The sequence below is a fragment of the Macaca nemestrina genome, chromosome 10 (assembly GCF_043159975.1).
Source record: "Macaca nemestrina isolate mMacNem1 chromosome 10, mMacNem.hap1, whole genome shotgun sequence".
NCBI classification, from domain to species: domain Eukaryota; kingdom Metazoa; phylum Chordata; class Mammalia; order Primates; family Cercopithecidae; genus Macaca; species Macaca nemestrina.
Window position 1 is genome coordinate 40,290,881 of NC_092134.1, and position 15,532 is coordinate 40,306,412.

The 15,532-nt window shown below is 35.1% G+C and overlaps 1 protein-coding gene and 1 pseudogene across 1 annotated transcript in view; one reads left to right on the forward strand and one right to left on the reverse strand.

Moving 5' to 3' along the window:
- Positions 1-15,532, forward strand: part of LOC105483719 (early endosome antigen 1) — a 161,711-nt gene that overhangs the window by 65,981 nt on the left and 80,198 nt on the right. The window contains exons 4-9 of the mRNA XM_071071314.1: positions 6,698-6,752; positions 6,843-6,908; positions 9,834-9,873; positions 10,769-10,882; positions 11,507-11,628; positions 12,522-12,677. Of these exons, the coding sequence (XP_070927415.1) occupies positions 6,698-6,752; positions 6,843-6,908; positions 9,834-9,873; positions 10,769-10,882; positions 11,507-11,628; positions 12,522-12,677 (553 nt within the window). The remainder of the gene's footprint in view (positions 1-6,697; positions 6,753-6,842; positions 6,909-9,833; positions 9,874-10,768; positions 10,883-11,506; positions 11,629-12,521; positions 12,678-15,532) is intronic.
- LOC112427053 (S-adenosylmethionine synthase pseudogene) lies at positions 4,822-6,086 on the reverse strand (annotated as a pseudogene).

Below are 15,532 nucleotides of genomic sequence, written 5' to 3' on the forward strand. Positions count from 1 at the left end.
AGTAAAAGTAAACTAAAATATAACTACTTAGAATAGCATTCAACAATATAACTTTGCGTTTCTCCCGCTATTGGAGAGAACTCTTGTCTTTTGTCCCCACTGAGGGCATAAAAGCTTCACTTCATTGTACTTGTAAAAAATTATTTTTATGCTCTCCTAAAAAAAAAACTTACTGGTTAATTAATCTGCTGTAACACAAAGAATACTACATAAAGGAAAATATGATAACCACATGAACTTTGTGGTTGATAGATAATGTAGAACTATAAAACATGGCGATTTTACTGTATTAAAATATGTGGGAAAACCAGTGCTTTTGGGAAGAACGGATCTTCCTTTTTAATATGACTGTTAATGCTCTGGGGTATTTTTATGTGTGAATTAATAATTTCAGCCACTATTCTTTTGTCATTTGTTAGGAAATAGATTAAAAATATGTGGTTATATTAAATTATATTATAAATGTTTTTATGTTTAATATCAATTTAATAGAGTTTTGTTTCAACTATGAATTAGACCATGTCCAATATATGAACTTTTAACATAAAGGCATCCACAGTCTACCCTTGTTCTTCTTAACTTTTCATTTAGTGTTTTAGTTAATTGAAGCCCGACTTCTGCCCTACCCTTCTCTGGCAGTAGCTCTGAAGGCCAGCAGTAACCTGGATTATTTTCAGTTCTTATTTTGCTTGACCTCTGTTTTGATTGTCTTTACTGTCTGACAATCTACCCAAAGAGCCTAGTGTTTAAAACTATAACAGTTTATTAATTCTCATGATTCTTTGAATTGACTGCATAGTTCTTCTGCTTTAAGTGAGGTAGACTGGGGTTATAGGAAGACCAGAAGTTTCAAAATGGCCTCACATTCATGGCTGGAAGTCCATGTTGGATGCCAGCTGGGAGCTTATCAGGGGCTTTATGTCAGAGGCTTCAGTTCTCTTTCATATGGGCCTCTTTATGTGGCTGCTTGGACTTCCTCACAAACTGATAGTTCGTTCCAAGATAGTATGTTCCAAGAGGAAAGAAGCAGAAGCTGCCAATCTTCTTTAGGCTTGATTCAAAAGTGTCAGAGCATCACTTCTGCCATTCTATTGGATAGAGAAGTCATAGTGCCAGGTCAGATTCATGAGGCCTGAAGATATACTTTGTCTTTTAGTGGGTTAGTGGATTTTGTGTATAGGAAAGGAAGAACTTGATTGTAGTCATCTCTGTAGACTATCTACAACAACCACTGCAAAATTTGGCTTTGCCATCTCTCCTTCCTTCTAGTCTTCTGAGATGACATACCATTGTGATAATTTTTTCTTGATCTGTTTTGTATGCTGCCCTTCCTCTCTATGATCTACCTGGGGTAATATCTACATCCATAACTTCCTCCTAAACCACATCTCCAACCTAGAATTATCTCCCAACCTGCCTATTAGTTATCTTCCCTCAGATGGTCCTGAGGCACCTTATCATTGACATTTTGAAAACAGAGTTTATTCTGTTTTCTTCTAAACCTACTGCTTGTCTACTATTCTTCTGGAGAATGACAGCATTATCTTTCCACCCAGTCAGTAAAGCCAGGAAAGTAGGTGTGCTCATTTCTGCACATCTGCTCCTCCTTCCCCCATCTGATCTATCATAAAGTTTAGTTAATTCTCTTTCCTTAATAGCATATATTCTTTTACATTTTTTACTGTTGTAGTTTATTTTAGGCTTTAAATCTCACTCAGAAATGTTTTTTCGTATTTATAATTGACTCGCTGTCTTTAGTCTTGTACTCCTCCAATTAATTTCTCCATATTGCTGCCAGAATAATATTCCTTTTTTTTTTTTTTTTTTTTTTTAGAGATAGGATCTTGCTCTGTTTTCCAGGCTGGTGCAGTCATAGCTTACTGTAGCCTCCAACTCCTGGGCTCAAGTGATCCTCCTACCTCAGCCTCCCAAATGACTGAGACTACAGGCATGGACCAACATGCCTGGTTAATTTTTACTTTTTTTTTTTTTTTTTTTGAGACAGGGTCTTGCCATGTTGCCCAGGAACCTCAAGAAGTTCTCAAGTAATTCTCCCACCTCAACATGCCAAAGTGTTAGGATTGCAGGCCTGAGTCACTGCGCCCAGCCAGAATAATATTCTTAAAATGCAAATTTGATTGATGTTGCTCTAAGTAATAATTTTTGCTGGCTTCTCATTGCTTACGGAATAGTTACTGCATGTGTTTCCATTTTTATCTTATTGTATCTCCTCTTCCCATTTTCCTACGCCTCAGTTTCTGACAATTGCATTCTACTCCTCTATAACACTTTGGATGATATGTGATTATGAGCAGGATATGTCTTTTAGATCAAAAGTCCACATGACTCGGGTGGGTCATGAAACCTTTTTGTTTTAAAGCCCTCTGTTCATCAGTTTATATGCACATTTCATCAACATCAATCATATTTGAAGCTTGATGCATTAGTGAGCTTTTTTAGACTAGATCTTTAAATGTATGTATGTAGATGTACATAGTACAAAATTCAAATTGTTCAAAAAAGTGTATGGTGAAAATTGAGCCCTTGCCACCACTTTTTCCCTAGCCTCTTTTTTTCATCAATTTCTTATGTATTCTTCCAGAGATATGCTATGCTTATATATTCATATGCTTATATCTACGTATAAATAAATATATAAATACCTGTAATTATATAAAAGATAGCAATTCTACGTTGTTCTGTACCTTTTGTTTCTCTCTGTATCTTATGGATTCTTTCATATCAATTTGGATAGACCTATCTTATCTTTTTAATGATAGCATGGAATTTTCTCATTCTTTGGTTGATGACTATTTAGGTTATTTGTCATGTTTTGCATACTTATGACATCATGTAAGTTCCTTTGGAGATATCCTTTGTACCTATTTGAGTATATCTATAAGATAAATTTGAATCCAGCAGGGAAAGACATGTTCCTGACATCCAGAATAATAATTCTTTATAATGGTGTTTCCTCATGAAATCTCTCTCCCGCAGAAGGGCCTAGAATGGTCAGTTCACCATTCTTTGTCAGTTTGACGCTTAGGTGAGGGGAACAGAGTGTGAGAAGCTTCTCAGACAGGAAAGAGCATGCCACACCCAAAGGAACAGAAATAAGCAGTGTTGTGTGTGTGTGTGTATTTCCCCCCTTTTTACAGAGCTTTTTCTTCTTCTTTTTTTTTTTTTAAGGTAGAACCTAGCATTTTATTTAGATGTTCATTAAACTGTTGGAATTGAGAACCAGACATGTGTAATAAACCTCCAAAAATAGATCCTGAAAGGCACTTTCTGCTTTGGGCAAGCAGTCATGGAATAAGCATGTAAACAAGCTGACTTCTCTATCACACCAGCCAAGTCAGTTTTCTCCATGGCCAGCCGCACCAGCTCTGCCCTCCCTTTGTTAACACCCAGCCAGACCCCCGGTAGGTCTAACCCAAGGTTTTTCTGTAGGACACCTTGGCCTACCTAGGAATGCTAGAAACATGTTGTTAAAGGAATCATGGTAATCATGGTATTGAGAGAAAAAAAGAATTTTGAAAGCTGCCATCTGAGGTGATGCCTTCTGTGTACTTATGCCATACCCCAGAATACAATAAATAAGCAATTAGAAAATGTTCAAGTATGAAGGGATTTCCTCCTCCCCGCCAAAAACACTGCTCTCTGAAGGAAGCTGACTTCTCTGTAGCTACATCAGCTGTTCAGAAAACTCATTAGACCTGATTTTGAAAATAAAACAAAATTAAAACCCTGGGAGGAGTTATCGTGCATGTGGAGTACTCAGACTTTCTTATAAAGAAAAAACAAGTTATCTGGTACCAAAGTGTGCAACCTGCAGACCCTCAGGGACTGCCCTGTGACTTCCCTGTATGGTATCATAAAGGTGCCAAGTGCCTGTTTTTCTAGAGCTAGGAGTTGGTGAGGTTTGGCTAGTGCTGAAACCATGCATAGGATTGGTTTACTAAATTAAACCTTACTATGTACGTCCTCCAAAATACAGCTGAAAGTGGAGAGATTTTGATTTGGTACTGTTAAAGAGGTGGCAATTAAGAGCATAAGCACCAGGGAGATGGTTTAATGGTAACTGCCTTTTTTGATGTCAGGCTAGAGCTCCAACTGGGAACTTGCATTACATGCAAGATTGACCAAATAGAGAACACTCCCTGACAAAGAGCTCATAATTAGAAATGGATCAAGTTCCAGGGAGGATAAGGGGAAGACTTCACATTCATAATAGAGCTCAAGACATTACAAATTCATGCTGACAGGACTGTGGCATTGCCAGACAGAGGCTATAAGTGGAACTACAAGTACTTTATGTGCACATTACAAGGACATTTTCACCATCTGGTGGGAAAGTCAATGCAATTAGGACTTTGGAGCATTGGGTCATAGGGCACAAATGTTCAATTTCAAAGCATTATTTACTACAGTGTTGTTTCTAGGCAGTTACATGGATCACCTGTGCTCACTAAATTCATTACAATGGTAAACAAAACACCTAGGGACAGAATAGCAAGCCCAACAAAACACCTAAGATTATTTACTACAGTGTTGTTTCTAGGCAGTTACATGGATCACCTGTGCTCACTAAATTCATTACAATGGTAAACAAAACACCTAGGGACAGAATAGCAAGCCCAACAAAACACCTAAGATTATTTACTACAGTGTTGTTTCTAGGCAGTTACATGGATCACCTATGCTCATGAAATTCATTATCGGTGAACAAAACACCTAGGGACAGAATAGCGAGCCCAACTTACCCACAAATGCTAAAATTCATGTCATTGACTAGTGACTACAACTGATCAGGCACTGAAACAGGACAGGAAAATTTAGGAAGGAGGGCCCTTTCCCTCAGAGCTCGAAGCCTTCTCTGTTGCCTACGCCAACAAGTATGGGGGAAAAAGGCTAACACTTTCAATATTTAAGCTTTTTGGGCACTTCCCATGGGAAGCTATCCCTACCAAAGTGACCATAGGCTGCAGTCCTCTGGCTTCTTCAGATCCAGATCCCTGACAATGACCCTAGGGTGGAGACTGAAATTCTTCTTTACAATCTCTAGTAGCTCTCTCTCACTCTTCTGAGAGGTACCATAATGGAAAACGGAGATAGATAATGGATGAGAAACTCCAATAGAGTAATAGACCCGAACAAGAATCCTTCTGCACAGACCTCCTGTTACAAGGGATTTTGCCACTGAATGAGCAGCATAAGCAACTGAACGGTTGACCTTAGTATAAAATCCTTTCATGAAAAGACACCTTCTCCGTGAACACCCCAACCTCCATAAGTGTCCACAATGGTTTTCAGTCCAGTTGTACAAACCAGTGTCACCCAGAGCCCCACCAATAACAAGTCTGCCACTTGGCTGTAGGTGGTAGATTATATCCTTATCAAGGTATTTTGCAGGCACAATGGCTTTGATGACTTTCTCCTTTAGGGCATCTCTCATCTCATCAAGACAAACCTCTTCATCATGCGGAACAGTTATAACAATTGTGTGGACTCTGATGGGAAGCATAGCACCTCAATCCTGCACAGTAACTTGAGTTTTAGAATCAGGGCATAACCAAGGCAAAGTGCCATTATGGCATAGTTCTGCCAGTTCGGCTTTAAGCTTGTATGCCAAGACAATGGTTAAAGGCATACATACACTCCTCAGTTTCATTAGTGGCATAGCCAAACATCAAGCCCTGGTGTCCAGCACCAATGTCTTCTTCATTTCTGTCAAGATGAGCACTTTGAGAAATATCTGGTGACTGTTGCTCCAAGGCTACCAGCACATTACAAGTCTTGTAGTCAAACCCTTTGGAAGAATCATCATATCCAATGTGTTTAATAGTTTCACGAACCATTTTCTGGTAGTCAGCAGCAGCTCTGGATGTAATTTCCCCAGCAAGAAGGATCATTCCAGTTTTAGCAGCAGTTTCACAAGCTACTTTGGCATCAGGATTTTGTTGAAGGTGGGCATCAAGGACAGCATCACTGATCTGGTCACAGATCTTATCTGGGTGGCCTTCCCCCACTGACTCTGAGGTGAAGAGGAACATGCCCTCCTCAATGAATGCCTAGTGGAAGCTGCTGAGCTCCTGTTCATGTTGGTGTTGGTGGCGGTGAGTGGAAGTGGCGTTGAAAAGGAGCAGCAGCCAGACGGCGGCTGCGAAATGTGCAAGCTGCGGATGGCATTCTACTCAGAGCATAGAATCAGGGTGTAACCAAGGGTGGTGTGGAGTGAACCAGGGCTTTTTCTCAGTGTGAAAAAAAGAAGCCAATGTTGATAGAGCTAAATGAATGAAGGGGAGAGTGATAAGGCAATGACTAGATTATGCAGATTTATAGTCCATGTTAATGAGTTTAGATTTTATGCTAATTACAATAGGAAGCCATTGATGCTTATTGTTCGTAAATTAATGGGAGACATTTTGCCTCTTGGCTCGGGCACTTAACCGTCAGTTATATGGTTATTTCCATGAGAAAATGTTTTTCCATTTATAAACAATGAGCTTTACAAATAAAATTGTTTTTCCAAGGGCTTTATATATATGCCATTATATATAAAATCTTCCATAGTTTTTTTTTTTTGGAATTGAAAAACCTGTAATACTAATATACAATTACTAGCCATGATTTCTTAAGACAAGTTTTTTAGTTAAAGGACGTTAACTATTAATTCCTTCCCCCCATTTTTATTTAGAGATGATGTAACACTGCTCAGACAAGAGGTCCAAGACCTACAGGCTTCACTTAAGGTAAGAATAAAAATTATTATACCTTTTTATTTTCAGTGTTTCAGGTAATATCTCTTTTTAAATTTACTAATTAAAAATCTTTTTTATTAGGAAGAAAAATGGTACTCGGAAGAATTAAAGAAGGAATTAGAAAAATATCAAGGGCTGCAGCAGCAAGTAATTGCTTTTAAATACTTAAAGCATGTTTATTAGTTGTTTATTTTTATTGTTGAAAACTAAATACCTTTTTGCAAGCAGATGGCGGCCTGATATGAATAACTTCCTAATGGCCTACAGTGTATATTCTTTGTAATTCTGATAAATGCAAACAAATATATTAAGAGTGAAGATGTAATTTTTTTAAAGGTGTTCCATTAAAAATCAGTTACTACATGGGCCTATGCCTGTAATCCCAGCACTTTGGGAGGCTGAGGCAAGAGGGTTGCTTGAGCCAGGAGTTCAAGACCAGCCTGGGCAATACAGGGAGACCCTTGTCTCTACAAAAAATTTTAAAATTAGCTGTGTGGTGCCATGTGCCTGTGGTCCCAGCTACTTGAGAGGCTATGATCTCACCACTGCACTCTAACCTGGGCAACAGAGCAAGACTCTGTCTCAGAAAAAAAAAAAAAGAAAAAAAAAAGAATCAGGTACCTATATGTTGTTTTTTTAAAACCAGGCTATATTATTCTAATTTTTTGTAATATATCTAAATGGCCAAAAAAAAAAAAGAATAAAAAAATGTTCAAACAGTAGTGAGTCTTCAAAGCATTTAAGTTTCTGAAAAATTGATAATGACTAAAGTGTCTGTTGGTAGGGGAAAAAATATTACTAGCTACTTATAGCTAGTAATATTATTTATTATGTTAGTGAAGATTAAAAACTGGGAAACCTGTTCTATTAACAATGTTAAGTTTTTTAAAAATGAAAAAATATGTATTTGTACATACATGCACACACACATATTCTGTATGACTTTACATAAAAATAATACATGGAAAAAAAACAGAAGAAAATCACTGCAGTATCAAAAGTGGTTCTCTCCGAATAGGATTTTTTTGATGTCTTAGTTTCTGTGTAGTTTAATGTATTTTCTAAGTAAATGCCTTAGTTATTATTTTTATGCTGAAATTATATTGATTTTATTCTGAAATTATAGGAAGAATCAAAGATTATTGAAATTTTACCAAATCCACAGTCATCATTTGTAAGAATAAAAGTAGTTACCCTTCAGCAATAATTCTAATATTTTTGTGAAGTAATTAATAATCCCTTTGCATATTATCTTGTCATATTGTGACTTTCAGAGAACCTTTTTTGCTTTTTAAAGCCTTTGCACCAAGAATTGGCAGTTGGACTGAAAAAGACAAAAACAAATAAGTAAATGACAAGATAACCAATCTTATTTCTATTCAGCTTCTCTAACTGGTGATTCTGTTAACATTAAAGAAGTTTTTAGTAATCTAAAATACTTACAGCTCATTTACTCATGTTTTGTATAGATGCCATTAATAATTAATCGAATATGGGCTGTATTCTTTTCTGTATCTGAAAACAGAGTGGTAATTGTTTACTACATTTGAGATGACTATTTCACATTTAATACACTTAAATAACTTCTCCATGGTGCAAGGTGTAAGTTACCTTGGCAGGAAATTTACCTTTGGGGGGAAATATATTTTAAATACTTACGATTCTTTGCAATCAGTATGTCTTAGTTCAATGTAAAGAGAAACAAAAAGTGAGATATACTAGGAAATGCCTTATTAAACTCTTTCAGATGGGTATAATTCTTTAAAATACAAAAATAATGCCAAAGTAGTATATTATTTTGTTCCTAATGCATGTGACAAATTAAGCCTTATGGAATCTGTTATTTCTGCTTCTTTTAAAGTTGACTTGTCCTGAATTAAAAATTTATGCTTATAAAGCCAATTTTTTCAGTAGTGATAGTTTTGATAGCATGTTTTAACTAATGCAACCGTTCAACTATTATAGGTGTTGTGTTTGATTGTAATAAGAAGCATGATTTGAAGTATGATTTCACAAATTGCATGGTTTATTGCCAAAGAGAAATTTTCTTAGGTTCACAGTGCTTAAAAGGGGGAGAAGTAACATGAACAAATCTTGTGGGGAATATCAATTGATGAGGTATACTAACCATATAGTGAATAAGCTCCAAAATTATTAAAGTCTAGTCATCTATCAGGATGGAAGCAGGTTTTTGTGAAAAATAAAGTCTAAAAGGATTGAGGTGTACCTTTTTATATGAGCAGTCTCTCTGGAGAGATGGCATCCAAAACAGTGGAGATACCGGACAATGGGGATCTCCTCCTGCTAGAGGAGATGTAGGTGTTGGCTGGCAAGACTCAAGGCTCAAAGGCCAACAGGATGTGGTCCTGTTGCAGCATGAGCTGCCAATCTGAAAGAAAGCAACTGATAAAGTGCAGCCTGCCATGACCTAAGCTTTCAAAGTGTCTTTCAGACTCTTTGGTTAATATGCATTTTGAAGTCCAGTAGTTGAGGTCAGTAGCTCAGATCTGGGGTATGATAAGGTCTGATGTAATTCTACTGAAGAGAGGAGAAGTTCATGCCAAGTTCTCACGTATGGGGTCTAACAAGTATCACATGCTTGAGTGGAGGGGGATAACACTCCAAGTTCTTATTACAGCAAAATATATAACATCCATGTAGCAAACTATGTTAGGGTTTGAAATTATTTCAGAGCTACATGCTAACACGATTGAATGTTGCCAGTTGACTTAAGTATTTGTTTTAGAATCTATATTTATAATTACAATAATTGCGCTATTTATTTATTACTGAGTTCATGGAATTTAAGATGACCACAATAACTTCATATATATTAACATACAAAAAAAAATCTATGTTAGAACTAATAAACTGAAGTTAGATCATTATGCTAGTCTGCCTGCTGGTCTCTTACAGATCTGGAAGAATGGAAACTACCAAATTTAGATTTTCACCCAAATCTTACTACTTACCTGAAAGAATGTGACTTTCGAGATTTTTTAAAATTGACAATTTTAACAGTCTTATCTTTTCCTTTTAATTCATTTGTTTTTGTCTTTTGTTTTAATTGAGGAGGCTAAACCTGATGGGTTGGTGACTGATTCATCAGCAGGTAACTTTACTTAAAGCAGATGTTTTTTCAGTTTTCTTTTTCTTCTTATTTTCCTTTCTTTTTCTTTGATGCCTGCTAAATGAATTTTGTTTCATGGTTATGCTTTATGGCTCTAAAACAGTGAAGATAATGGTCTTATTCTAGGTTTAGAGAGTTACATGTGAACTTCATACTTTAATCAGTTAACTAAAACTTTAGTTTTCTTAGTTCATTATATTTTGAAGTAAGGAATAAACTTCTGGAATATTACATTAATATGATTGTTTAATGAAATTTTAAGTCTATGTTAAGAATAAGATAGTTTCTTTATGATGAAGTATTAGGAGTTGATTGCATACTTCAATGAATTAAAAATTTTAAGGCCTTGATCTTAACCATTTCTAATTCATCCTGCTTTATAACTAATTTTATCAGAGGAGCAGAATGTTTTCGTTTTTGAGCCAGGCTTGATGGCTCATGCCTGTAATCCCAACACTTTGGGAGACTGATAGGGGAGGATGGCTTGAACCCAGGAGTTAGAGATCAGCCTCAGCAACATAGCGAGACCCCCATCTTTAAAAAAAAAAATTAAAAAAAAAAGAATGTATTCCTTTTGGCTCAGTTGATGGATATAGGAAAAGAACTGTGAAATGTTAAAATAACTTTTAATCAAATATTTATAGATTATTTGGCAGTGATTCTAAATATTCCTTTCATTTGTATTGTGTTTTTAAGTTATGATTTGTACCTTAAATGAAGCAGATATACTTAATTTCTTGAAATGTCAAAACACTCTACTTGTAATTGGATAATAAACTTAAGTTGATCATCTTTACAACTGTAATGAATATAAGTAATAACAATTTAGCATATGTAATTAACATGGTATTTGAATAACCATGGCATTTTTTTGTAGAACTACAGTCTTTGGAACAGCAATTAGAAGAAGCCCAAACAGAAAATTTTAATATTAAGCAAATGAAAGACTTATTTGAACAGAAAGCAGCCCAACTTGCTACTGAAATTGCAGGTAAATTGTATTAGAATTTTTTAGCCATTAAATCAGTCTCATTACCTTTTTGCCATTATATACCCCAGCAATAAATATAGTATTTTAGTGTGTTAAAGCATCTGTGATAGACTTACAATGGTGATTAATGGAATTTAATGATTTCAGAGTTGCTATGTAAATTATTTTGTTTGTCCTCTAGCTGCCCTCCGTCAAAGGACTGGTGTTTCTCTGTAGATTCATCTTGAAATTTAGAGAAGATACATTTTCTTCTATGACATGCTTAAAGATTAAAAGGAACATTTTAAAGAAGTGAATTAAATAATATAGTATAAATGTAATACTTGGTTATACTATCACATATATATTTTTAACATGTGCTTTTAGGTAAAATGTGATTAAGTATACATTAAAATGCTAATTATTAATGTTGACTGAAATTTATGTAGACAGAAACAGTTAATTAAAGTTCATTTTATGTAATTAAAAATATAAATTTGCTGTATTATATATTTATGGTTATCTAAGGAATGACAATTTGAATTAGAGTGATATACAGATATGCAGAGTAATATACGGGAACTTATAAAACTGCCCTTCCCTTAATGTCATAAAACTAATATTTATATAACTATCTTTAATTAGATATAAAGTCAAAGTATGATGAAGAAAGGAGTCTCCGAGAAGCTGCTGAACAAAAAGTGACACATCTGACAGAAGAATTAAACAAAGAGGCAACTGTAATTCAAGATCTGAAGACGGAACTGGTAATTTAGGAATTATTTATTGAAATGTACTCTTATGCCTTTCTAAATTAAAAATAAAATACATACCCTGAAGGAAAATGTTTAAAAATATAATTTGAGTGAAAAGAAGGAAATAAGGAATTCCCTATATTCTACCACCTGCATATATATTCTGTATATGATTTTAAAAATAAAAATGGAATGTTATGATACATAACTTACTACCTTAACATTTTTATTGTTTCTATCTAAATATATCTGTAATTTTAGTAGTTTATATATCTGCATCTCTGATCCTGGTCTTCTCTTGCATGTTAGTTTTACAGATTCATCTGCTTTTAGGGTACTTTGTGTTGAATTTCTAGCTTTAATTTCAAATTCAGCAGGTATAAAATCAAAGTAATCATGTTTCCTCATTACTGTATTTCTGTTATTGGAACCATACTTCTCTAATACTCTCCCAAGACTTAATAATCTTGGATCTGTCCTTGACTTTCTTTCCTTTATTTAGCTCTCAATAAATTATATATAAATTAACTACATCCAACCTGCAGCATCTATGCTTACATCTGCTCCTTCATTTTTATTCCTAGGATAGGAAAAGAAGGAATGTGGCATTTTCAAGTCAGTGTTATGACCAATAGATGTAGTTTGTGAAGGAAAGGAAAACAAAGTAGTACAGATAATTGTGAATTTACTAGACTGCACCTTGAGTAGTAATACTATTAAATGCAAGGTAGGGTGGGAAGAAGTGACTTGTTGTGGGAGAAGATATCAGTGTTCAGTGTTTGGAATCTAAAAATTGATATTGAAGATTGTTTCCCTTTTGATTTCTTTGTAGTGAAATTATTCTAAAAATGTGTATTATTTTAGTTTTTCACTTTAATTTTTAATTAAAATGTGTTGCTTCACAGCTTCAGAGACCTGGTATAGAAGATGTTGCTGTGCTAAAGAAGGAACTGGTGCAAGTTCAAACACTAATGGATAATATGACCTTGGAACGTGAGCGAGAATCTGAAAAACTCAAAGACGAATGCAAAAAATTACAGTCACAATATGCTAGCTCAGAGGTAATGAAGTTCATGGTACTTAAATGTGATTCATATTAGCTTGTCTAGTATATACTATTGAGTGAAGCCAGGATTTGAGATTTTTCTGAGTGGCCTATCAAAGTATTTGTCTTTCTTTCATTTTTAATCTGAATAATATTTGTTTATAGTCAATGTGGTTTTACAGTCAGTATGTTTTGCTTTATAAAGCTAGACATTAAGAGAGGAATATTTGCATAAAGATTGTTATTCTGTTTAATAAATGATATATGTCGCTGACATAATATTTAAGGTTAAATTTACTCAAGGTTAGTTGATAAACAGTAATTGAGTTTGTCTTAGTTTGGTAGAAATAAAGGAACAATGATAGCATTTTCTACAATTATATTACCAATTTTGTTTAGAAAAAATATTTAAGAAAGGCTTATTTTGTAATAAGCTTATTTCTTTTTTTGTTTTTTGAGACAAAGTCTTGCTCTGTCACCCAAGCTGGAGTGCAGTGGGGTGATCTCAGCTCACTGCAACGTCCACCTCCCAGGCTCAAGTGATTCTCCTGCCTCAGTCTCCCAAGTAGCTGGGATTACAGGAGTGCGCCACCACACCTGGCTAATTTTTGTACTTTTAGTAGAGATGGGGCTTCACCATGTTGGCCAGGCTGGTCTCGAACTCCTGACCTCAGACGATCTGCCCGTCTCGGCCTCCCAAAGTGTTGGGATTACAGGCGTGAGCCACCGCGCCTGGCCATAAGCTTATTTCTAATTGATAGACTTTGAATTATGAATTTGAAAGAAGTCTTAAAAGGAGCTAGTCTAACATTCCATCAGGACTTCCTTTTATGGCAACCCTGATAAGTGATCCACAGTCCTTGCTAGGTGGTGTAGGGTGTGCATATTTCTTCCTAAGTCTATTCTATTGAACTGACATTTGTTTCCCTGTAATTTACATGCACTGGTTCTAGTTTTGTCCTTAGGAATTACATAGAATAAATTGTTCCTCTTTCCACATGAGGTATTTGAAGACTGCTCATATTTGCTCTGAGTATTTTCTCTTCCAAGATAAACATTCTCTGTTTCTTCCACTATTTCTTACATGACATGACTTTGGCCTGTAAATCCCTTGTATAATTATGTCAGCATATAACAAACTCTAAGATATATAATAAATAAATTTGCTTAAAAATCCTAGCCTTTGTCCTTTTTACTTTATTATAGGAGACATTTTGTTATGACTACTATTATTTGTAGTCTTTAAGCTCCCTTATGTAAAGTAGACCTCTGATTTTCTTATTTTCAGTTTAAAAAGTTGTAACCGTGACATTTTAATTTGAATCTCTTTCTTAGAGTTTTGTAACTGGTGATTTAAAAGCCACTCTATTCATAAATAGTAACATGTCATCAAGCTTTGGGGTATACGTATTATAGATAACCCATGTCTAATTCATTTTTAAAAATCTTTCTTCTTTATCTTATGGAAAGGGATGGTGAAAGTTTGTGGATATAACACACATAGGCATGTAAGGCCTTGTGATGCCTAACACTTCACTCTCTAACTTACGATATTTGGATGCAGATTTTTCAAAATTGACACTTTGTAGCCCAGTAACACTTAATTCCAAAAATTTTCAAACAATTTCAGGTGGTTCATGAACTTCCTGAAGCCAGGTAAAAGGTCTTGTTCTACAGGTATTATTAATCAGCAAAAGACAATGAGTAATCTGTAAGTACAAATGTGGAATCAAAGAGAGGCTGAATTAGAAGTCGCATGAGGAAAAGTTCTTTTCAGATGTTAGTGTAAAAATACCTAAAGCTGGGTGAACCCAGTCATTTATTTCTTTGTTTCAGTAAGAACTATTTTTGATTAGATATGTCTGCCTACTGGTATTTCTCAAATTAAAAAAAAATTACACTCTCTTTTGATTAAAAAATATCTTAAATGCTATTTGAAATTTTAAAATAAATGTATCATGGTGACAAAAATAGAACCAAATTAATGGCAGTTTTAGGAATACATATTTTAAAGTTGAGTCTTCTCTGACTTATTCCACCTGCAAGTTTTGGAGTTATACTTGTTAAACAAATAGAGTATTAACAAGGAAATAAATTTACATGTTTACTTGCCATTTAACAAAATATAGACTGAGTATGGTGGCTCACCCCTATAATCCCAGGACTTTGGCAGGCTGAGGCAGGCAGATTGCTTCAGTCCAGGAGTTTAACCAGTCTGGGCAACATGGTGAAACCCTGTCTCTATAGAAAGTTAGCCAGACGTGGTGGCACGTACCTGTACTCCCAGCTAGGTGGGAAGCTGAGGTGAGAGGATTGCTTGAGCCCAGAAGGTTGAGGCTGCAGTGAGCCATGATCACACCACTGCACTCCAGCCTGGGTGATAGAGGCAGACCCTGTCTCAAAACAAAACAAAACAAAACAAAAAAAGTGAGAATATAATATAACTTGCTAATGGGAAGACATTTCTAAGTAATATTTTATCTAAGAGTTACTCTAATTTAAGAATTACTCATTTCTAAGTAATATTTAAGAGTTACTGTAATAAATTCTTTTTAAGAATTTGTAGTGTGTTTTATGAATTTATATTATTGTAGATTAAAATACCTTTATATCTAAGGGGAAGAAGTGATTTAAGATGAAAAAGCTATGATTAGAGTTTTTTGTTTTTCTTTATTTAACAAATTATTTTTGGTTGAGATGGAGTCTTGCTCTGTTGCTTAGGCTGATGTTGACCTCCTGGCCTCAAGCAGATCCTCCTGCCTTAGTCTCCCAAAGTGTTGGTATTAAAGGTATGAGTCACCACACCTGTTCTATGACTAGAGTTATGAAAGATAGGGAGGTGAAAGAATTTAGTGTCTTCCTCCATGGTCC